We start from the raw sequence: 24,729 nt of genomic DNA on the forward strand, positions 1-24,729 counted from the left end.
AATAAAAAAAGGACTGGAAGGCTGGGTGCAGTGGCACATGCCTGTAATCCCAGTGGCTCAGGAGGCTAAAGCACAAAGATTGAGAGTTCAAAGCCAGCTTCAAAAAAGCAAGGTTCTAAGCAACTTAGTGAGATAGGGCTGGGGATGTGGCTCAGTGGTTGAGAGCCCCTGAGTTCAATCCCTGGTACCAAAATAAATAAATAAAAATAAAAATGGCTGGAAATGTAGCTCAGTGGTTAAGCACCCTGGGATCAATCTCCAGTACAAAAAAGAAAAAGAAAAGGTTCTGAGTCCAGTTAAAGAATTTCTTCTGTTTATATTCAAAATCAGAATATATGACAATTATTAATAATTTTTCCTTGTTACAATTTTTTTTCTTTTTTAACCAGGGATTGAACTCTCGTGGGGCATTTAACCATGGCACCACATCCCCAGCTTTATTTTATTTTATTTTTTATTTTGACAGTGTCCTGCTAAGTTGCTTAGGGCCTTGCTAAATTGCTGAGGCTGGCTTTGAACTTGTGATTCTCCTGCCTCCTGCCTTAGTCTCCTGAGCTACTGAGATTACACCATGCCTGGCATGACAGATTGGGTACTGGGGATTTAATGCAGGGGCCCTTTATAGCTGAGTCACATACCCAGCCCCTTTTTATTTTTTATTTATTTTTTAAATATTTATTTTTTTAGTTTGAGGTGGACACAATATCTTTCATTTATTTTTATGTGGTGTTGAGGATCGAACTCAGCACCCCGCGCATGCCAGGTTAGCGCACTACCACTTGAACCACATCCCCAATCCTTATTTTTTATTTTAACCCAGGGTCTCACTAAGTTGTGGAATCCTTGCTAAGTTGCTGAGGCTAGGCTTGAACTCACGATCCTCCTGTCTCAGCCTCCCTTGCTGCTGGCATTACAGGTGTGTGCCACTGTGCCTGGCCATTAGTGTGCAACTCTTTTTTTAATATTTATTTTTTAGTTGTAAGTGGACACAATATCTTTATTTTTTTAATATGGTACTGAGAATTGAACCCAGTGTCTCGTGCATACTAGGCAAGCACTTTACCACTGAGCCACAACCGCAGCCCCTAGTGTGCCTCCCCACATACTGAGGATGAAGCCAAACAACAGCAAATCTTATATACTTGGAAAACTCAAGAATAGAAAAGTTCATAATTTTCCTACAAGTGGTTAAATGGACCTATCTTCTCTCATCAACTCAGAAGGGATGGTAAAATATCTCCTGTGAGCAACTTCATTTCTGTGTCATCACAGCTTTTAGCAGAAGACTTGACACATATAGGAGATACTAAAGGATTTGTTCGATGAATACACAATGATTGGGAAAAGAGGTTTCATAGCATTGTGATATTTAGCTTCATCCCTCACTGAATTTAGAACTAGGGAGAAAGTTCCTGGATGTAGCTTTGATAGGCAGGAAGTTTCAGAAAAGAAATGTTCACAGGATCTGAACATTATAATATTTCCAGAAAGAGAAATAAGCAGTAACTTACCCGGGCCATGATTTAGTAATTCAAGAAATGGTTAAGTCCTCCTTGGGGTTTGTTTGCCAGGGGAAGTAGAATCCACAGAGGCCAGAACTAGGGGGAGGAAAACAAGGCCATGAGCTGAGATACACCCTAGAACTCCCCAAATGATGTGAGTTACTATGACTTTTTCCCTCTTCTGATCTCTCCATCACACACAGATATATACTTACAAGGAGAACTGAGAAAGTCTAGATAAATCTAATCCCTCTTAAATTTCATGGCTGATAAGGGGCCATATGATCTAAACCAGAGTCTCCTTCAAAGTCTGACAAATATCTGCTTGGATTCACTAGATATAAAAAGAGAAATTCAGTAATAATAATAACAACAACAACAAAATCTGACAAATAAGAAGATGGAAAAAAATCAGCATTTCCTTACAATATTTCCTTTACCTCTAGATGTTGAGGCTGGACAGTGGCATTTACAAATCCTTTTAGGATCCAGATTTGGAGGAAAGATTGTAACTGAGAAGAAAAAGTTGAAATGATCTAAAAATGAGGTCAGGGTGGATCATAATGAAGGGGAAAAATCTTAACTTTCTTAGTTTTTAACAGGTCTTTGGGAGACTAAGGATGCCCACCAGGCTGAGATGGTTTAATTAGTTGGCAATGCAAAGTTATAGGTCTTGTTGCTTCTTCATTCAAAAGACTTGGGCTCATGTCTTGAAGTACTAAACATCTAATCATCTTTATTATCCCTATTTTTTGACTACACAGGCACATACATACACACACACACACACACACGTGTGTGTGTGTGAGTGTGTGTGTGTGTGTGTGTGTATATATAATTTTTTTTTTTGGTACTAGGAATTGAACTCAGAGGCTCTCAATCACTGAGTCACACCCCCGCCTTGTTTTGTATTCTATTTAGAGACAGGGTCTCACTGAGTTGCTTTAGCACCTTGCTTTTTGCTGAGGATGGCTTTGAAGTCACAATCCTACTGCCTCTGCCTCCTGAGCTTCTAGGATTACAGGCATGCACCACTATACCTGGCATATTATTTTATTAATTGATACACAAAACTTGCAAATTGTATATATCAATGAGGTACCATGTTATGTTTTGATATATGTTTGCTTTACACAATGGTTAAAACATATTAATCATATTTGTCTTTTAAGTATACATCATTTCTTCATGGTGAAAACTTTTAAAATCCTTTTTTTATCTTTTTGAAATCTACAGTACATTATTGTTATCTAGAATCACACCAGAACTTCTGCTCCTATCTAACTGTAACTCAGAGCCCATTAGTCAATATCTTCCTGTCCCTTCCCACTCCCAATATTCTAGTGACCACCTCTGTATTCTCAATTTTATGAGATCAGCTTTTTAAAATGCCATGTGTGTAAGATCATGCAAGTAATCTTTCTGTGCACGGATTATTTCATTTAATATATGATCTCCAGTTCCATCCATGTTGTTGCAAATGAGAGGATTTAAATTTTTATGGTTGAATAGTATTTCATTGTGCATATGTATGTATTATTTACCCATTTATTAGATGATGGATATTTAGATTGACTTTATATCTTGGCTATGGTAAATAATGCTGCAATGAACATGGGAGCACGAGTGTTTCTATGACATACTAATTTCATTTCCTTTGGATATACACCCTCTGGTAGGAATACTGGATCATATGGTTGTTCTATTTTTAATTATTTGAGGAACCTCCAAAATGTTTTCCATAATGTCTGCACTCTTTTACATTCCCATCAGCAATGTGCAAGGATTCCCTTTTTTCCATATCCTTACTCACCAACATTTGTTATTTTTAGTATTTTTTTATAGTAGCCATGCTTACTGGGGTGAGGTGATATTTCATGGTGACTTTGCATTTCCCTGATGATTAGTGCATTATCCTTCTTCTGAGTTTTGCAGTCTCTAGGATTACAAACTCAAGAAAAAATTTCCTTTTTAAAATTTTTTTTGTTATCAACAAGCCTTTATCTATTATGTGTGATGCTGAGAATCGAACCCAGTGCCTCACATGTGCTAGGCAAGTGCTCTGCCACTGAGCCACAATTCCAGCTCAAAAAAAAAAAAAATTTCCTTTTATATGTGTATAAACTATCCTGTATTGAGAATTAGCAATAATACTTAGAACTAGAGTCTATATTGTCTCTACTTGGTATCTCTGGAGAATTGGTTTCTGGACCTCCTTGGATACCAAAATCCATGGATGCTCAATCCTTTAAATAAAGTGGTGTCATATTTGCATAGGACCTACGTACCTCCTCCTGTATACTTTAAATTAATCTCAAATTACTTATAATGCCCAATACAAGATAACTGTTATGGAAGTAATTGTTATACTATATTAGTTAAGAAATAATAAAAAGAAATCAGTCCTTACATGTTTCAGGACAGATTTAATGTTTTGAATGTTTTAAATCCCAGGATGGTTGATTCTATGAATGCCTAATCTGTAGATATCAGGGGCTTACAGTTTTCTTCATGAATTTCCTCTACAAATTACCTGCTAGAAGCCATAGAAATGATGTCTCTCTATATATGAGTAGTGGAGGGCTCCCAGTGTGACCTTGCTTGGAATCTTCAAATGTCTCCTAAATTCTGGAAAATTCTGGAAATGTGCTCTGAAGATTTTCTATCCAAAAGCCAGCTTTCATTCACAGGTCTCTGTGAAAGCAAAGTGATGGGCCCAATGATGAGAGCTTTAAATAATGAGAAGGGGATAGTCTGAAGAATGATTTCTCTCAAAGGAAGAAATAAAGAAGGACAAGCTTTTTAGGTAAGAAAGCAAGGCTTAATGTGGAGACATCCTGAAAGGATCTTACATGATGATTTAGCTTGATTTTGTTTATGTTGAAAATGAATATTCACACAGCTTTTATATTAATGATGGTGGGGATATTAAAGAGAAACAGAGAGTGAGAAAGAGTTTTGATTGAGTCATATAAGAATTAAGCCTGATGGCCATTATCACTGCAAAACTGAGGCACTGGCAGCCCAGCCTGTCAGCAGCCAGGACAACAGCTACCAAAATCCTTTGGGCTCATCCTATTTTCAATGAGAATTACCCACACTGTTTTCCTGCCTGACTTCATTTACCATTCTCTTTCTCACAACCTAGAGTGAAGAAGTATGGATTACTAGACAATAAAACATATCCACTTATCAAGAATTTCCGCTTTCCGGTCCCCTTCTTCCTCCAGGGAGAAGTCTTTTCTGCTGTCCTTTAATAAAGCCTTCTACTTTCTACTCTAAAAAAAAAAAAAAAGAACTTCCAACAAGGGTGGTGACAGACGCCTGTAATCCCAGTTATTTGGGAGCCTAAGGCAGGAGAATCACAAGTTCAAGTCCAGTTTGGGCAACTTAGTGAGACTCTGCCTCAAAATAAAAAATAGAAAGGACTGGGGATGCAGCTCAGTGGCAAAGTGCCATAGGGTTTCTCCTTGGTTAAAACAAAACTAAACTTCTAAGTAATGGGTGTTTTAACTGAATCTTCAGGACTGCTATTTAGTATGATATTCTTTCTAAAAATTTTTTTTTAGTTTTTGATGGACCTTTATTTGATTCATTATTCATATATGGTGCTGAGAATCAAATCCAGTGCCTCACACATAGGTAGGCAAGTGCTCTACCTTTGAGCCACAACCCCAACCCTTTAGTATGATATTCTATCCATTCAATAAATCAGAAAATTTGAAACCACTGGGAGAAATTCAATTTAGAAGTAGCAAAGCTGCATTTAAAATCCTTATTTTTCTAACCAAAAGCCAGCTTTCATTCAACTCTAGCCTCTGAAACACAGAATTTCAATTCCAGTGTGAGAAGCCTGGCATGCATGATTCTCTTAAATAAAAAAAAAAAAAATCAAATCACCAAAAGAAAGTAAATCTCACTTTAATACTGATGCCCATATTATCAAGTATGTGAGAAAATGAACATTCTAACCAGTATGCTATAGACTTAACTTACAAGTATGTACAAGCAGTGCTTAAACCATGCAAACCCTCTGACTCAGAAATTCTATTTGGGGGATTAAAGAAAATAATTATACACATGGTCAAAGGTGTATGTAAAAGTATACTGACATTGTTTCTAATGGGAAAAAGTTGGAAAGAACCCAAATGTCCTTCAGTAGGAAATAGATTAAATAAATCATAAAGCACCTATAGAATAAAAAAGAATGGGAATACAGCTTAGCAGTACTGCACTTGTCTAGGACATGTGAGGCCCTGAGTTTGATACCCAGTCCTGCAAAAAAGCAAAAACAAAACAAAACTATTATAATTTTAAAAGATGATGTATATCTTTAACTTAAATATGCTTACTACATTTTACTGAGTGAAGAATCCAGATAATAAAAGAGTTATAAGTACTGTATTTGTGTTTTGGCAGGACAAAAACATTTATGTGTATGTGTATTTACTTTAGTTCCCAATATCTACATCTACACTATGATTTCTAAGCTTGTTTACATACATTGGAGTTTTGCCTATTACAGAATGACTAACCATAACTAATGCCTTGTTTCAATGATGTTGCTTCTCATGATTTCTTGACTAATACATTTATCTTTCTTCTGAGTCATTTTAGTCATGATAGCACTCCAAAGAGCTGCTGAATTGTCTCATCCTGTTAGTCTCACTCTGCATCCATAGCTGAGCATAAAAACTTTAAGGCACAGCTGGGTGAAGCAGTGCACACCTGTAATCCCAGCAATTTGGGAGGCTGAGATGGGAGGATTTTAAGTTTGAAACCAGCCTCAGCAACTCAGTGAGACCCTGTCTAAAATAAAAAATAAAAAGAGCTGGGGTATGGCTCAATAGTTAAAAAAAAAAAAAAGAAAAAAAAAAGAAAGAAAAAAGAAATTTATCCTTATGAAATGTATGTAAAAGTAAACAAAGATGTATATGAAAGGAAGTTCATCAAAGAATAATTTATGACAACAAAAATCACCTAATGATAGACAACAGGTTGAATAAATTATGTTTTAAGATATAATAGCACATTGTGCAATTATTAATGATGATGGCTCTGGTCCATATTAACTAATGAAGAAAGATATTCCTGACAAATTACTAGGTATGATAGACTAAAAAGAATATGTGTGCGCGCACGCACACACACACAAAGAATATGCACAATGTCAGGAGGTGGAAAACTCTCATATATCAAAAACAGGCTTTCTTGTTAGCATTCAGGATATGAGTCTAAGCTCTGACAGTTATTTTTTGTATTTTTATTTTATTTTATTTTATTTTGTACTGGGGTTGAACCCAGGAGTGCTTAAGCACTGAGCCACATCCCCAATCCTTTTTAATATTTTATTTAGAGACAGGGTCCTGTTGAGTGGCTTAGGGCCTCACTAAATTGCTGAGGCTGGCTTTGAACTTGCAATCCTCCTGTCTCAGCCTCCCCAGCCTCTGGAATTGTGGACATGCACCACCTGAATATTCTTTTTAGATATACATCCCAGGCAGGAGGATCACGAGTTCAAAGCCAGCCTCAGCAAAAGCGGGGCACTAAGCAACTCAGTGAGACCCTCTCTCTAAATAAAATACAAAATAGGGCTGGGGATGTGGCTCAGTGATCCTGTGCCCGAGTTCAATCCCTGGTATATATATATATATATATATATATATATATATATATATACACACACACACACACACACACACACACACATGACAATAGGGTGTATTTTCATATATTATACATACATGGAGTACAACTTCTCATCCTTGTGGTTGTACATGATGTGGAGTGATACTGGTCGTGTATTTATATTAGCTCTGAGAATTTGGACATGTAACAACTTCATTGTCTGTGCTTCCTCATGGATAAATTGTCGAATAATAACTATCTACCTTATAGGATGAGATTAAGAACATAATACATGCCAAGGGTGGGAGAGCATGCCTGTCATGCCAGCTACTAAGGAGGCTAAGGAAGGAGGACAGCAAATTCAGGGTCAGCCTAGGCAACTTAGTGAGACCCTGTCTCAAAAATAAAAATTTTTAAAAAGGGCTTGGGCCGGGGATGATGGCTCACACCTGTAATCCTGATGGCTCGGATGCTGAGGCAGAAGGATCACGAGTTCAAAGAGCAACTTAGCGAGGGCCTAAGCAACTCAGTGAGACCCTGTCTCTAAATAAAACATAAAATAGGGCTGGGAATGTGTCTCTTGTGGTTAAGCACACCTGGGTTCAATCCTGGTTCTAAAAAAAAAAAAAAAAAAGTGGGTGGGGTGCTTAGGATACAGCTCAGTGCTAGACTACTTGGCCAGCATCCATGGCATGAGGCCCTGGGTTCAATCCCTAGTACCAAAAAACTAAACATTCTTAGATATTACAATCTTTAAATTTATGGCAATGGATGTGTATCTTTTGGGGTCATGTTAAATTACAGAATTTGTCTCCAGAAGAATGACATATTAACGAATATCTACAAAAAATTTTTACATACAGTTTCATAGGGTGTTTAGTCTGCTGAAAGACCTAAATAGTTTCAAATTACCCTGGTTAAGAATTCTTGTTCAGGGCTGAAGTTGTGGCTCAGTGGAAGAGCACATGTGTGAGGTACTGGGTTCGATTCTCAGCACTGCATATAAATAAATGAATAAAATAAAGCTCCATCAACAACTAAAAAAAAATTTTAAAAATAATTCTTATTCTAGGGCTGGGGTTGTAGCACAGATGTAGAGCACTTGCCTAGCATGCGTGAGACACTGGATTCGATTCTCAGCACAATAAAGATATTGTGTCCACCTAAAACTAAAAAATAAATTTTTTTTAAAAAAAATATATATACATATTTAAAAAAGAATTTTTGTTCGAGCTAATGTTTATTATCTACTTATTCTAAGAGTTCATAATTATAAAAATAAAGCCCACAAGGCTGATGTAAGCTCAGTGGTAGAGCGCTTGCCTAAAATGTGTGAAGCACTGGGTTCAATCCTCAGCAACACATAAAAAACAAACAAAAGATATTATGTCCATCTACAACTAAAAAATTCTTAAAAAAATAAAGTTGACAGAAGTACTGAAAGCATTCCAAATGGATACCCGCATAGAGGCACTAGGGAGCCAGCCTAGGTAGCAGTTCAATGAAGATAACTTTTAAAAAGAAGAGACCACAGTACCTCAAAAATAAATAAAAAGAGAGAGAGAAGGGAGCAAATGTTCCTATGTCCTAAAAAATAAAAATGCATTTCACAGAACAAGGGGAAACTATTCGTCTTGACCTTGACTTTTAAATGGTAAACGGCAATTCTTTCCTTTTCCTTCGAGGCATGTACAAGTTCAGCAGAACTGGGAAAGAAAGAAATCTTAAAATCCAGGCCTTTCTTGGAGCCCAGCCTGTTTAAATGAGGTCACAGAGCCACGACCCCATATGCCTCTACCCAGTCACGCCTACACCTATTCACCTATTCACACCAATTCAGAACCCTTCCCTGTATCCATGAAAGGCAGGGGTCACGGATACCCAGGGCTGGACTGCAGTTCATAATAGCTTCCTGGAGGGCACTCTGCATTCAATCCCTAGTACCTGAAACCTGCAGGTGGACCCCCATCCCCAGAACTGAGTGTGAGGGCGTGGGAGTCTGTCCGCGCATCGGGACGTGGTATGGTGGGAGTCCTCCCAGGAGCCAGGCTTGGAGGGACTCGTTGACTTCTAACATTCTTATCCCAAGATCAGGTCAGAGCCCTTTCGCTGGGAGTCTTCTCCCTGGCGCTCAGATGATGTCTGGAGGGGCCATTTCACTACTCTGGATTGGGTGTGGCTATATGGCAGATGTCACTGGGGTCACAGTCATACTCTCCACGGCCACAGCAACTTCGCTCACACAAGAGGCTTTGCATCCAATTCGGTCAAACGCCATCACGTACCGGTCCCGAGCTCACAACCGCTCCGAGTCCGGTTCCAAACCCAGGTCCTGTCACGCCCACCGACACAGCTACACCGCCCTTCTCACCAGCGGCCCGAGGCAGCGCGCTACAGTGCCTCCCTTCCCTCTCCTTACCCCCCGCGCCGCAGCGCCTTTGTTACGTAATGGCTAGGACCGACACTCCGGGACAGGACTGCTCACTTGTGGCGCCGAACACGTCTCAAGGTGATGCCCAGCCCAAGCGAAGACGCTCGGCCGGGAACTGTCTACAGCCCAAGGGACCTAACGGGCCGCACGCAGGGGTTGTTGGGAGGGCCAGCCGCGCGCTGAGTGCGCAGGCGCGCCTGAACAAAGGGGGCGGGTCCAGGCGCGCCTTGTAAGCCTGAGAGCTAGTTCCGCCCTTGTTAGTGTAGGCTGCCCAGTCCTTTGTCTCAAACCGTGTGCTGGCGGGGCGTGGAGAGGGGCGGGGACCGACTGCCTGCGAGTTAATGAAGGAGTGAAGTTTGAAAACATGACACTCGGTGGGGCCAGCTGAAGAACTCTGTCCAAGGAAGCGCTGTGTCTGCCCTTGGAGTGGTTCTGATGTGATTCGTCCTGTGTGGTTTGTGTTTGAGACAGTGTTTCTGGGGTAACCAGAATTACATATGTGAGGGAGGTTTTATGAATTGTGTGTCGGGCTCTGTAGGACTGAATGATGTGGTGGTCTGTGGGATAATAGGATTTAATGAGTGCATGAGATTGTGTTTCTGTGGAATTGTCTGTAACTCACTGTGAACATTTATGATAGGTTTGTCTGTCAGGTCGTCCCTGCTGTGCACATCGCTGGTGTGTTCCTATGTGAAAAAAAAAAAAATTTTTTTTTAAAGTGGTACAGAGGACTGAACCCACGGGCACTCTACCAACTGAGCTATGACCCCAGCCCATTTTTTAAATTTAATTTTGAGACAGGGTCTTACTAAGTTGCAGAGGCTGGCGTGGAACTTGGGATCCTCTTGCCTCAGCCTCCCAAGTCGCTGGGATTGCAGTTTGTGCCCTTGTGCCTGGCCTATCTGGATATTTTGATGTGACCAAGATACATGTTCTCCTCAACTCTGATATGGAGAGAGGAGTGCTGCATCTGCAAGGAGCATCGATTATACTGAAGGATTCGATTTGAAAATGTTTTTAATTATTTATTTATTTTACAAATAATCACGGGTATAATATGCAAATGAGCATAACTTTTAAAATAAGATTTTTTTAGCCAGGTGTGGTGGTACACACCTGTAATCCCAGCGACTCAGGAAGCTAAGGCAAGAGGATCACAAGTTCAAGGCAGGTCTAAGCAATTAACGAGACCCTGTCTCATAATTAAAAAGTAAAAAGGGCTGGGAAGGTGGTTCAGTGGTTAAGCACTGGATTCAATCCCCAATAAAAAAAAGGGGGGGAGATACCACCACCCCCCAAAAAAAGACACAAAACGTGAGTTCATACTGGCACAAGTAATTCAAATTTAACATCACAAATTTTTTTTCTAGGCTTTTATATTCAGCCTTCTTTAACAGAAATCCTGGTTCCTAGTCACACTAACATTTATTTCTTGGCTTTAACCAACTATTGGCATAAAATAGTTTAAAAATGCAACACCAATATTATTACTGACAATATTAAGTAAAATTTTAGATTGTAGTTCTTTTATTTTTTTTAAAGAGAGTGGGAGAGAGAATTGTTTTAATATTTATTTTTTAGCTCTCGGCAGACACAACATCTTTGTTTGTATGTGGTGCTGAGGATCGAACCCAGGCCGCACGCATGCCAGGCGAGCATGCTACCGCTTGAGCCACATCCCCAGCCCGATTGTAGTTCTTTTAGATCAGAAGTTGATAAACTGCAATCTGCAGTCCAAAAGTGACCCCTCATTTGTCATTAAGTAACAGCTGAGAAAGGTTTGTATATATTTAAATATTTAAAAGAAAAATAAAAGGGCAAATGATATTTCATGAGGTTTGAAAAGCATGCATTTCAAGTTTCATTGTCCATAAATAAAGTTTTATTTAAACATAGCCAATATGTATGTGTACTAATAGTCCATGACTGTATTTGAGCTACAAGAACAGAATTGAGGGGTTACACAGACCAAATTGTAAGCCTAAAATATAGTTTATTTTCATTATTCACAGTAGTTATGGCCTGTAAATTTCCTGCAAACACTGAATTGGTAAATACTAAACCATTGCTCTGAGAGGAAATACAGGTTATATATATATTTTTTTTTTGAGAGAGAGAGAGACTCTGAGAAGAGAGAGAGAATTTTTTAATATTTATTTTTTAGTTTTCGGCGGACACAACATCTTTGTTTGTATGTGGTGCTGAGGATTGAACCCGGGCCGCACGCATGCCAGGTGAGCGCGCTACTGCTTGAGCCACATCCCCAGTCCACAGGTTATACTCTAACAAGGATATGGCCACAACATTTTCACTAATAAATACATAAGCTTGTTTTGTGTTTCTATTATTTATTTTTTTTAGTTTTGGGGATTGAATCCAGGGACACTTAGCACTGAGCTACACACCTTGTCCTTTTTATTTTTGTATTTTATTTAGAGATAGGGTCTCACAAAGTTGCTTAGCACCTCGCTTTTGCTGAGACTGGCTTTGAACTCGAGATCTTCCTGCCTTAACATCCAGAGTCACTGGGATTACAGGTGTGAGCCACTGCACCTGGCAAAAGGGGAAAAAAATTCTTAATGAAAAAATAAAAGAATAGTCTCCACTGAGGTGGTCAGAACTGGTGAAGAAGATGGATTGTAACTGCCTATGCTCAACTGCCATTTCCATTTCTTCTTGGGGTATTTTCTGAGGAAAAAAAAAGGGAGAGCATGAGTGAGGGCTGGGAATTATTAAACCCTTCATTGCTCACTGAGCTGCCAGCTGGAGTGACCTAAAACTGAAGCTTATTGAAATAGCTTTCAACTTCCCTTCTCACCATATAAGGTACAGCAGAATGGAAAGTTCTATGGATTGGAGTTTTGTCCAGGCAGACCACAATGTTGCTCTTCCAAGGGTGAAGCTGCTACAGAATTTCTAAGTAGAGAGTTCCAGAAGCTGGGGCTTAGCTCTAGTCAGGCCTTATGGACTTTGTTGTGTGGTACCTGTTCTGGAGAGATTAGATCAACATACCTCTGGGCAGGGCAGATGCTGAATCTGCATCTCAGGAGACTACTAATTCTACTTGAGGAGCAGCGGAGCCAAACTTCCACAGGTCTCCCACACTCTGCTTCCCATGAATATGGCCTTCCCAGACTTAGTCCCCAAGAATAATCACACACCTCTTCAGCTTCCTGACCCCTTCAGCTGATCACTTGATTGGCCAGTCTCAAAAGGGAATTGAGTTGCACTCTACTCTGTATCTCTGACTTGAACCTCCCTGGGTACAATATTCTCTGTTTCTGTTTGCCTCACATTTTGCTAGGTACAACCTAGGCCATACAATAGATGCTTGCCAAAACAGTATGGCAATATTTGCAGCAGCAGTTTAAAGTGTAGCCTCCTCACAACGGCTACCAGATTCAGCTCTCTGCTTGCCAGTTGAGAAATACAAAGCAATTTTCAAACTCCAGCTCAGTCTACTGTGCAGGCTCTGGATCAGCTAGGTTCAGGATGCTTTTCTGTTCTACAAGTTTTTGTTCATTGTGATTCTCTGTGTCATCCCACCCCTCTGCAGTGAACCAATGCTGCTGTCACAGCCACAACCAGCTTGGCCCCAATGTATTTTTCTTGTCCTTTGTTCAATGCACCCAATAATTTCAGTGAATTCTCTCTTTCACATACCTTGCTAAGAATCAGGACTCCCACTGCTTGAATCCCTGGCATGGAGCGACTGGAAATGCAGCCTTCCTCTAGTCTACCATCTTGAATCTCTCCATACAGCTAATTTAACACAAAGACATTGTAGTCTCTTTGTGCTTTGGAGCACAAAAGAGCACTTCAGCACTTTAAGCAGCAAAATCACTAAAAAAAAAACAACACAAAAATATGAAAAAAGTGGTATTAAATAGACTGCAAAAAGGATACCTATTTATCTTATGAGATCTGAAACAAGAAAGATCAGGATTGTCCAATTTCAACTGAAAACATGACTACTAAGGGACACATTTCTCACAACTCTTCAAATGTCCATAAATGACCTCAAAAGTGCAGCAAATATTGACTTTGGGGAGGGACTTTACAAATACAAAATCCATAAATGAAGATTAATTATATTTATTATTATGTGGTCCTTTATAGAAAATTTTGCCAGCCCCTATATTTTTATAGTATATCACCCACAGATATATAGCTAGTGTTTAAAAACTATTTGATAACAAAATTTTCCCTATGTTATCAATAATATCTGTAAGGAACTGTAACCATCTAAATAAAAGAAAAGGGTAAATGGCAGCTCTCTTTATAGAAGAAAATGAGATAAAAATGTTTTATTTTACATGATTCATGTCAAATACATTTACAATATTCAAATACATTACAATATTTAGTTTTGTCTTTTTCTTTTTTCTTTTTTTTACAATATTTAGTTTTGATGGAGATTTTATAATATATATATATATATATATATATATATATATATATATATTAATTAATTATTATTTTTTTAAGTTCAAAGTCATTTCTACCTCACCTGCCTTACGTAAAACAGCAACATCATTAGAATTAATACATGGCACAAGGCTAGTCATCAGCAGGGTAATATTGACATGGCTCTCTAGCCACCAAGCCATGCAACCAGCACCCTGGTCCCTGAAGAGAAGTAATAGGCGAACAGCAGCCCAGGTGAGCTGAAGCACAGGCAGCAAGTACCTGCTGCCGAGTGGAGTCTGCCATGGATGCATGTGCCTGAGGGCCAGAGGGCCAGGCAGAGGTGAGCCAGGGCAAGCCAACCAGTCACCCTACACAGTCTAGCTTGCACATGGTTTAGATGCCCACTGCAGAAGTTCATTCCACACAGGCACTGCAGCTCCAGACATCTCAATTCAATGACTTCAATCTACTACTTCCCAAAGCAGGGGTGAAGAATGGAAGTAAGGCAAACCTGAATGAGATTCAGGGCTAACCACTAGCTTTAGTCTTTTCACAAACCCTAATTATCATAAGTTTCAACCAATAGCAGTGATCCAAGACAAACCCCTAGACTAGCACACTTGGATGGAGAAAATCTGCTCTTGGGTCCCTTCTTGCACTGTGAGAGTTCTATTTTTTAATAAATCCTACTCTTATACTCACTCTGTGGATTTCATTCTTTGAATATGCAAGACAAGAACCTGGAATGAAGAAGAAATTGATGGTGTTGCTAGGGTCTGCTGCAACACTAGAGGGCTAGCCCATCATTGAGAGCTGTAACACTTTCAGGGCCAAAGGCCTACAACCTTACACAGACCCCACCTGCCAGCAGCAGCAAACTCCAGTCTCACTTGGCAGCAGAAGCACAGAATCAAGTTTCATCTCAAAACTTTGGTTTCAATATGATAACAAAATTTATCAGGCAATACTGAATTTTCTTTGAAGTCAGTCTTAGACTGATTCCTCAGAATACTGTATGTCTACCTTTCCTGCTGATGATTAATTCTCCTGTTTCTTTACAGAGCCTTGCTACTCAGTGCATAGATAGTGGTAGAAACAAGGTACCCAGGAATTAGCTTTTCTTAAGCTGGGCCACAGGTAGGAAAATGAATTCTAGTTATGGAAACAGAGGTAGAAGCTCATGCACATCCTCAACTGCATTGGGGTTTAGTACTATACTGTTGTTGGGTCCCTGGGCAGAAAGAATGGCTGTTGTATCAATGATTCTCAGGTATAGACTTCCTGGATCTCACCTCCTATTTGCCTACTCTCTATTAACATTGCTTCCATGAGCAGGTGGGCTTCTCAGCTCCTCAGGACTGTAAGGACAAGCATTCTTGCATTATCAAAGTGAGAAATTAAAAATGCCTTAACTCCTTTATTTGTTTTGGATCTTTTATTATTGTCATTGTTATTTTGGTATTTGGTTCAATGGTATACAACAGTGTATTCATATATTAATGGAATGAGAAAAAAAATAATAAATAATAAAAAAGTGAACACAGCAAAGAAAAAGGAATGTGAGTAGGCATTTACTAAACACTGAACATCCCTAGTCCAAAAATCCAAAATCTGAAATGCTTTATAACCTAAAAGTTTTAGAACGCTAAGAAGATGCCATAAGTGGAAAATATCACAGGACAAAGTTTGTTCCAGGCACAAACTTATTTAAAATGCTATATAAATTTTTTCAGGTTGTGTACATAAGATATATATGAAATAAATGAATTTAGTGTTTAGACTTAAGTTCCATCACCAAGAAATCTCGTTTATATGCAAACATTCCAAAACCTAAAAAAAATTCCAAACTTCCAATTCTATTCTGGTCTCAAGCATTTTAGATAAAAGATACACAACCTGTAAAAGAAAAAAAATTGCAAAGAAACACATAAATTCAATAAGTTAATTAGATATCTCAAAAGAAATTGCAATTTAAATGAATTATTATAAATGGAGAAGATAAAATTTTTTAAAAATCAGTGATGTAGGTGTGGAAATGTAAAACAATCATGCTCATGAAGGCTTTTGCTAACATATCTGTGAAGCCCAATGAGTCAACTTTTTAAATTATTTTAGTTGTAGATGGACACAATATCTTTATTTATTCATTTATTTTTATGTGGTGCTGAGGATTGAACCCAGTGTCCCACATGTGTGAGGCAAGTGTTCTACTGCCTGGTTTCTGTTCTCGAGACTAAAAGGCTCAGGGATCACTCCAGGTAAACTGGGCTGACTGGGCTGTGCAAAATAACCACACAAGAGACACAAATACCTTTTACTTTGGGGTCGCTGTGATGGCTCCTCTGACCTTAAGGGTCTGCAGGAAGAGAGAGAGAGAGAGAGCACGTGCTGACCCCTTTTATTGAGGAGAAGCTATTCAAATGAGGCAAGGGGTCAGGTTTCAGGGGGCTGAGTCCATCTTCATGATGTCCACTGTCAACAGGTTGATTGACATCTGGGTAGGCCACACCCAAGGGCACAGTAAGAGAAGGGGACACACACAAGGCACTTCCATGGAAGATTCTATCTTAAACAGGACAAGGGGTTATATTACAAAGGTAAGCATAGCTTCACCCATGGGGCTGTAGGAAGACACAGTCACTTGAACCCTAGAAGAGTGGGGCAGTCTAGCAGCAAGGGTGCCTGAAGCCACATCGCCCAGCAGGGGAGTTAACTCAGTCACATGCGAGGTTGATCTCCCACATTCTACCACTGAACTACAGCCCAAGCCCAATGATTCAACTTTTAAGAAGTTATCTTATTGTTGTGACACACACCTGTAATTACACACATTCATGAGGCTGAGGCAGGAGGATCACAACTTTGAGGCCAGCTTTGGCAACTTAGCTAGACCCAGTTTCAAAAAAATAAAAATGGCTGAGAAGGTAGCTCAGTAGTAGAGTGCCCCTGAATTCTGGGCTCAATCCCTAGTACTTTGAAAAAACCAAATTTATCTTGAGCTGGATTTGTAGCTCAGTGGTAGAGTGCTTGTTTAGCACATGTGAGAGGCACTGGGTTTGATCCTTAGCACCACATAAAAATAAATAAAATAAAGGCATGTGTACATCTACAATTTAAAAAGTATTTAAAATTATCTTAAGAAAATAGTGGGACAGGGGCTAGAGTGGTAGCTTAGTGGTAGAGTGCTTGCCTTGCGTGTGTGGGTTTCTGGGTTTGATTCTCAGGACCACATATAAATAAGTGGATAAAATAAAGGCCCATCAACAACTAAAAATATTTTAAAAAGAAAAGAAATAGTGGGATAGACAAATGCACGAAAATGTGTGTGAGGTGCTTGTTCACCACAGCACTGTTTATAAAACTGCAAATTGTGAATGATTTGGGAAGTAGTAAATTTGCAGGCCTGCTACAGTTTGGATCTTAAATGTGTCCCAAAGGCCCATATATTAAAGGCATGGTCCCCAGAGTGGAGCTAGGGTGACGTAGTGAAAATTATAAGCGGTGGGGACTTGTGGGAGGGCCTCAGATCATTGGATGTGTGCACTTGCTAAGCATGGGAAGGATCTCAACCCATTCCTCTTATACTCTTTTGCTTCTAGCCATGAGTTGACTGGCTTTGCTGTACTGTGTGCTCCCAGCCCTGGTGTAGTGACTCACCACATGCAACAAGCCCAACTCATCATAAACTAGAACCTCTAAAAATGTGAGCCAAAATAAAACTTTTTTCTTTATAAGTTAATTCTCTCAGGAATGTATATTATACCTTTGTATGGTATATAGCTATGTTATAGTGCTGGAAAGCCGACCAACACAAGGTCCCATATGTAGACTCTTCATATAGATAAAAGATAGCATGAATAGTCTGGTCTGAAGATAAGTGATAAATACTTACTATTTCCTAAATAAGATTGTACAAATTGTTAGGTGCAGGACAGGCTGAATAAGTTGTCTGCAGGGCTTGCCAAATAAAGTTAGCTGCAGGGTGACCTGGCCACTCAAACCCTCTGTCTGGTTCTTTATCACCTGTTTGCTTCAAGCCCAAACGCCCAAGCCCCTGCTCAAGGCTGAACGCTTTGCCCGCCTGCTCAAGGCTGAACACTTAACCCTCCTAGTGCCAACAAGGCAGCTTGCAAACCCAGAGACCCTGTTAGATTTAGGCAGCACAGCAGAAGGGCTATAAAAAGCTTCCCCTGCCAGGGCACCCGGCTTTTTCTTTCTCTCTTTTCTCCTCTGTTGCACTGTTGCAATAAAAATCTCTTGGTTGGTCCACGTGTTGTGGTCACTTTCCTTTCACAAATAACCTAACCCTGAATGTAGGATTTCAGGAAAAATGTCTTTTTAGATGTTCATAAAGAAAGAAAAATAATGAATTTATTTTATATGTATTATAAAATCTATTAAAGTTAGCAGTTTAATGTCACTTTTCATCTTTATATTCATTATTAACATCAAAGTTAAAATGATATAATCAACAGTTAATTTATTGTACACCCTTAATAAGTTTAATGAATGTATATTATACCTTTGTATTGTATATAGCTATGTTTATTTCACTCTCACATGGAGTTTACCTTGAAAGGGAAGTGATCTTGTTCTGTCTAATATAAGGAAAAGTTCTGATTTACATGTTTGATCTTGTTCATGGTCCCTGTTATTAAAATGTAATTTCATCTCCTGCCTAAGTTGTTGTTGAGTTTTGAATTCTATCTTGGCCCATAACAAATTTCTCAAGTACAGAAATCACCCTCAATTAAAAGGTTTAGTTTCCAGGAAAATAATGCTTGCAATGTATTCCTTACCCAGCTCATAGGCTGGAGAAGGAGCCAAAGGGGTGACTGATTGCCAAAGCATGATTAAGCAACAAGAAGGAGATATTTTCAGCATTTTAGAAAAACCCAGGCTACAGGCAGAAATGTTTGGTTTTGTGCTTCTTGTAAGTAGAGAATAAATATTTCCCCTGTGAGATAAGTCCAACACAACTTATGAGGAATTTTTTCCATTTCAATGGAGAAATGGAGAAATTTCAGGAAATCAGCTGCTTTCATGCTTATATTTCTCCTCTAATGGAGATATGCTTATACACAGGAAAAGAAAAAAGATTTGACCTGAATTCTTTTCATTAAGGACCCAGCTATTTTTCTCCTGATAACAACTGCTTTCTCAGTGCAGAGCAAATGCCATCCTAGGCTAAATGACTCATAAGTCAACACATAATCTCTACTTACTCAGCAGTGCAAGTGAAAAGTAAAATGTACACACACATACACACACACACAAACACACACCCCCCACACACACACCATATATATGTGCATAATTAATTAGTTTTGGGTGATGAAAAGCTAGAGGGAAAGAAGAAGATGACAGAAAGCTCTTCCTTTTAGGACCAGGGATTGCAGATTGGGATGGTTGGAGACTTCAGCTATTAATTTTTGAGTTAACATGGCATCCTATCCATTCACAGCCATTTAAGTCCTCTTCCCCTCTTTGAAGATTTTCTGTAGAGGAGTCATAACTGGTGTTTTTTTTTGTTTTGTTTGTTTGTTTTTTTGGTTCTGGAGATTGAACCATTGAGCTACATGTATTCCACCCCTCTTAGTTTTTTTGGCTTTTCCTTTGTTTTCATTTTGAGACGGGGGATCCTTAAATTGCTTAGGGCCTTGCTAAGTTGCTGCCTCAGTGTCCTGGAGTCCTGGGATTATAAGTGTGGGCCACCACACCTGGTTTCCTTTACATTTTTATAATTAGAAAATTAAATCTTAAACATACATACATGTATAAAGCTGGGGAAGGAAATCAGGGCCTCAGACATGCTAGGCAGGTAACACTGAGCTATACCCCCCAGATCCCTATGCATCTTATCTTATAGACAAGCTCTGTGACCAAAATTCCTGTATTCCTTGTATGCACCTTACAATGCTATTAAATAATTATCTTTGGTCAAATTTTCTTAACCCTGGCATTATGTTTTGGGTAATTCAGTGTTGTGGGGCTGTTCTGTGCATTGTAAGCCACTACTTACTTTACCTAATAAAAGCTCCCTAATCTGCTAGTGAAAAGGGGAACATGTTACAACTATTAGTTATAGAAAGAAGACTGGAACATCTATCTACTTAATATGCATGTAGTTATTATCTCATTTATTTTTTTACTCTCCCTCTTCCTCTATATAAATTGAGTTACAACTTAGATGAAGATTATAGCATATGTACACAGGATTCTAATAAACAGGAGACATTACCCAACATACTTTTCAGCTGAAAAAGGAATGGCTACATTATTTTAGGTAAGGTTTGAATTTTCAGTTATGGGAAGAAACATGCACATTGTTGGGATGTCATCTTGTGAACACTGACCATTAATTTGGCTGCCCAGTATTTGTGTATCCTTGGGAAATACCCATCTTTAGAAGCAGAGGCCATTCCAGCTTCCTCAGCTGTTAATGTGTAGGGATGGAGTCTAGGATCTACCACTCAAACACCACCTCAGAACAGTAAGGCATAATGATGCAAAGGCACAGGTCCATGGAGAACCCATCTCTCCCAGAAGAGTGATTCCAGGTGAACAGTTGTCACTAGCAGGAATAGTCACAATCCAGCACTTACACTGTCAATCATATAAACTAGAGAATCTGTGCACAGTGATAATACCAGAGGTGATCTCACCACACAAATTCTGTTATTTGGGACATTTTTCCTGGCTCTCTATCTTTGCCTGCTTAGATTTTCTATTGTGGGGAGCCACATTGAGTAACCATGCCTTCCAGTCCTGATGCATCATGAGGATCTGAAAGATCACTCTTGTCTGGCGCAGTGACTTGATCTTCCGAGTTACACTCACCTGTTCCCTTGTAGTCCTGCCCCTTCTGACCTTTTTTGGATAGAACTTTCTAGGAACAGGAGTCCCCCCAATAAAATCTCACTTCTGAACGTGTTCCTTCTCTATTGTCAGTGACTTTCTCTTGCTCTCCCTTTTGGGGAGCCTGAGGCCGAGAGCTGGGGAAGCTTTCCTGAAGCTTGTGTAAAACAAGGTAAATTGTGTCTGGGTTTTATTTGGTGTTCCCGTAAATTCACACAAGTTATCATATTTCAGCTGCCCATGCTGGTTGATGACGACATTCTGTGTGGAACCCAATATCCTTTGACTGAGTTCCTTATCTCCTCAATTAAACAAAAATTAGAACATATTGTCGGTAACCAATGTGTTACCATTATTATTAGAAATAAGACAAAGAGGGCTTAAGTAGACATTTCTGTGTATTACTTATACCTCTTTCCTCCTGATTTCTAGACTGAGAAATACAGCATTTTTATGCTTTTGAAAGAGGCAGCTTGAACTTGAAGTTAAAATGCACATTCTGAAGCTTCATGAAACTCTAGATAACTGGGATATATACATAAAGAGCACTGGGCTAGGAGAGTAGGCATAGTCATAGTCTGCTGTAGGGACCATGAAGAAGTTATGAGTAGTGTAAGTTTTAACATATTTCACAAGGCAATAAATCATTTCTCTTATGATATATAAACATGAGTAGGGATGAAAATAAGAAGCAGAAATAATCCTAAAAAACTGACCCTTCTGTCCATAAAAAAGAAAATATAGTGAAAAGAAAAAATCCCATCCAACACCGTCACCAGGTCTTTAACATGCAAAAAGACAACAAACAAACAAACAAACAAAAAACATATGTAAATATTGTAAGATGGGTGTATCATCTTTATTTTATGATGGTAAAACCTGAGAATTTATCATCTTATAACTAATACCTTATAAAATATATTAAAATTTCAGATATTACTAGCATATTTTAAGTGTTGTGCAGCATTACATTAGAAGGTATTTTATTAGCTATAAGAGGATGAGAAAAATGAGGAGTAATCAAAGAAATTTCACAACATATGTATTAATAGATATTCCTTAACGGATATTCATCCATTCAATGTCAACTGTGCAGTCATTTGGGGTTCTCTGTATTTAAATAAAATAAAATTCAAAGTATAAACCCAATGAGTTTTTATTCAAATTGGATAAAACAACTTAAATTTTATGGAGAAACATCTGTCTTTATTTCCAAATAATAACCTATATATTAATAATATGCAATATTATTTATTTCCAAGCAATAAAAGTGTTTGAAAAATTTAAGTCAAACATTGATGGAACAAAGAAGATAGAAATAGATATGAGGATAAGAGCTACAATACATGACACAGTATTTTAATGTTCAGTAGGAGAAAAAATAATAATAATTGGTTCTAAGCACAATTCATCTTATTTCTGGATGGAAAAATACTGACATCCTGTATCATACTGTGAACCAAAATCAATTCCAAATAGATTAAAATGTTAAATCTATATGTTTGTATACACATTCACAGAAAATTGCACTTGGCTCCTTTATTCCATGGCTGTCTGAAATTTTCTATAAGCAAAACTTTTGTAAGAAACAGAAAACACTGGAAATAAGACTGGGAGTATAGTTCAGCAGCAGGTCTTGCCTGGCAAGCACAAGTTGCTGGGTTCAATCTCCAGAAACACACACAGAGAAAAAGAAAACATTGGAAATAGCTTGAGAAACAAAATAGATAAGAATATGAGAAAGTTTATTGTAGCATTACTCTTTGCTATTTTTTGTTTTATTTTTCTTTTTCCAATGCTAGGGACTAAACTCAAGACCTTGTACATCCTAGGCAAGTACTCTTACTACTGAGCCATATTTCCATCCCAGAAGCATTACTTTTAAAATATAAAGAACAGAAGACAAGCAGAAATAATAATTGGGGAAATGTTTGAAGAGGCAAAGGCATACATATACTGTGGAACATACTGTAATTATTAAAGACTTGAAGAAAAAAATTAAAAAATGTAGTTGAATGTAAAAAGGCAAATTTCAGAGAAATATATAAACTATTGTCCATTCTTTTTTTTAATTTATTTTTTAGTTGTAAATGGACACAATACCTTTATTTATTTTTTTTATGTGGTGCAGAGGATCAAACCCAGGGCCTAGCACGCACTAGGCAATCGCTCTTCCGCTGAGCCACAATCCCAGCCCCATCCATTCTTTTAAATATAATGATTTATTTTGTGTATTATCATTTGAGCATAAAGAAATTCATGAAGGGAAAGCTTTAGGCATTATTCAAAGTGAACAGCTATGGAAAGACAATGAGGAATGGACAGGGACAGAGATTGATTTTCATTTAATGGCACTATTTCATTGACCTAGTATAAAAGCACTATTTCTGTAATTTTAGATGAGGACTTAATCCTCCAAATATGCACATAAAACAAAATAGAAATGCATTTGGCAATTCTCATTGTTTACCAGTTTTCTTTGTGATAACAATGTGTAATAATTCTCCCATTTGCAGGTATTTTTGTTCACTCTACATTTCGCAAACTCATTATAAAATTTTACTTTTTTTTGGTTCTGGGAATTGAACCCAGTGGTTAAGGGGTACTTATGCACTGAGCCACATCCAAGCCCCCCCTTTTTAAAAAATATATTTTGAGACAGTGTCTCTCTAAGTTGCTTAGGGCCTTGCTAAATTGCTGAGGCTGGGTTTGAACTTGTGATCCTCCTGCCTCAGCCTCCCAAGCCTCTAGGATTACAGGTGTGACAAAATTTTACGTCTTGAGAGCTTGTCTGGAGGTTCTAGCAGGGGAGCACAGCTACTCATATAACCTTGACCAAAGAACAGTCCTCCTCTATCAGGGAAGGTCATCTTTGACCCAGCACACAGCTTTTGGAGGGATGCACATGGAGCAGTGAAGGAGGAAGGGACACCTGCTTAGCCAGCCAGATCAGCTGAATCAACCCTGGTGATCAATGGGGTGACAGATGTCACAGCCAGATCGCCCTCACATCCAAAAATTTTACCTCTTTAAAATTATAAAAATAAAGTAATTCAGTGTCCAAAACCTCTTACTGCCAAGTACACATGAGGCCTGGGATTTAATAGCAAGTACCACAAAAACAAAAACAAATCAAAAATCCTGTTTACACAGAATTTAAGAAAAATTAGAGTGGTAGGGAATGAAAGGATGGACCTCTGGCAACAATATATGGATTTCCCTTCCCCACAATGGTTACCTGTCTGGTAAACCTGACAGCTATTTGCTAAGCATGAAAACTGGGGCACAAGAAAAGCCCATCTCAAAACATTAACTTAATCCTAAATAAAGCCCAACTGTGGGTTAAAAAAAAACCCAACCAAAAAATAAAAATTTAAGGAGTTAGGTGGGATGGCACAAGTCTGTAATCCCAGTAACTCAGGAGGCTGAAGCAGGATCCCAAGTTGGAGGCAAGCCCAGGGAATTTAGGGAGACACTGTCTCAAAATAAAATGAAAAGGGGTGGAGATGTAGCTTAGTGGTAGAGCACCCCTGAGTTCAATCTCTGGTATCACAAACATCTTGATTTCTTTTTTTATAATTTTTTTTAGTTGTTGATAGGCCTCTTTTTATTTACTTATTTTATTTATATGTGGTGCTGAGAATCGAACCCAGGGCCTCATACATGCTAGGCAAGTGCTCTACCACTATGCCGCACCCCAGCCTGACAACTTGATTTCTTAAAGTATTTTTATTAGGCTTCTGTACTACAATGGCAGAGTTGAGCAGTATCAACAGAAATATTTTTTTATGGCCCACAAAAGCTAAAATACTTACCCCCTTTCTTGCCCTTTATGGAAAATGTCTGCTGACCTTTGGTCTAGAACACAATATATAATTCCATTGATGTATTTGATGCAAT

At 38.6% G+C, this 24,729-nt stretch overlaps 1 protein-coding gene across 7 annotated transcripts in view; it reads right to left on the minus strand.

Moving 5' to 3' along the window:
- LOC114097381 (zinc finger protein 14 homolog) overlaps positions 1-24,729 on the minus strand; it is a 97,970-nt gene that overhangs the window by 49,611 nt on the left and 23,630 nt on the right. For 2 of the 7 annotated variants that reach the window (XM_027941276.2, XM_071605033.1), the window contains exons 1-2: positions 9,550-9,699; positions 1,512-1,598 (exon numbers count right to left, since the gene is read on the minus strand). In XM_027941276.2, the coding sequence (XP_027797077.1) occupies positions 1,512-1,520 (9 nt within the window). In that variant the 5' untranslated portion in view covers positions 1,521-1,598; positions 9,550-9,699. Of the gene's footprint in view, positions 1-1,511; positions 1,599-1,717; positions 2,251-4,035; positions 4,189-9,074; positions 9,097-9,415; positions 9,516-9,549 lie in introns of those variants that run through there. The other 5 variants (XM_071605039.1, XM_071605034.1, XM_071605036.1 and 2 more) reach the window with 5 other exon arrangements.

The sequence above is a fragment of the Marmota flaviventris genome, chromosome 18 (assembly GCF_047511675.1).
Source record: "Marmota flaviventris isolate mMarFla1 chromosome 18, mMarFla1.hap1, whole genome shotgun sequence".
Lineage (NCBI taxonomy): Eukaryota > Metazoa > Chordata > Mammalia > Rodentia > Sciuridae > Marmota > Marmota flaviventris.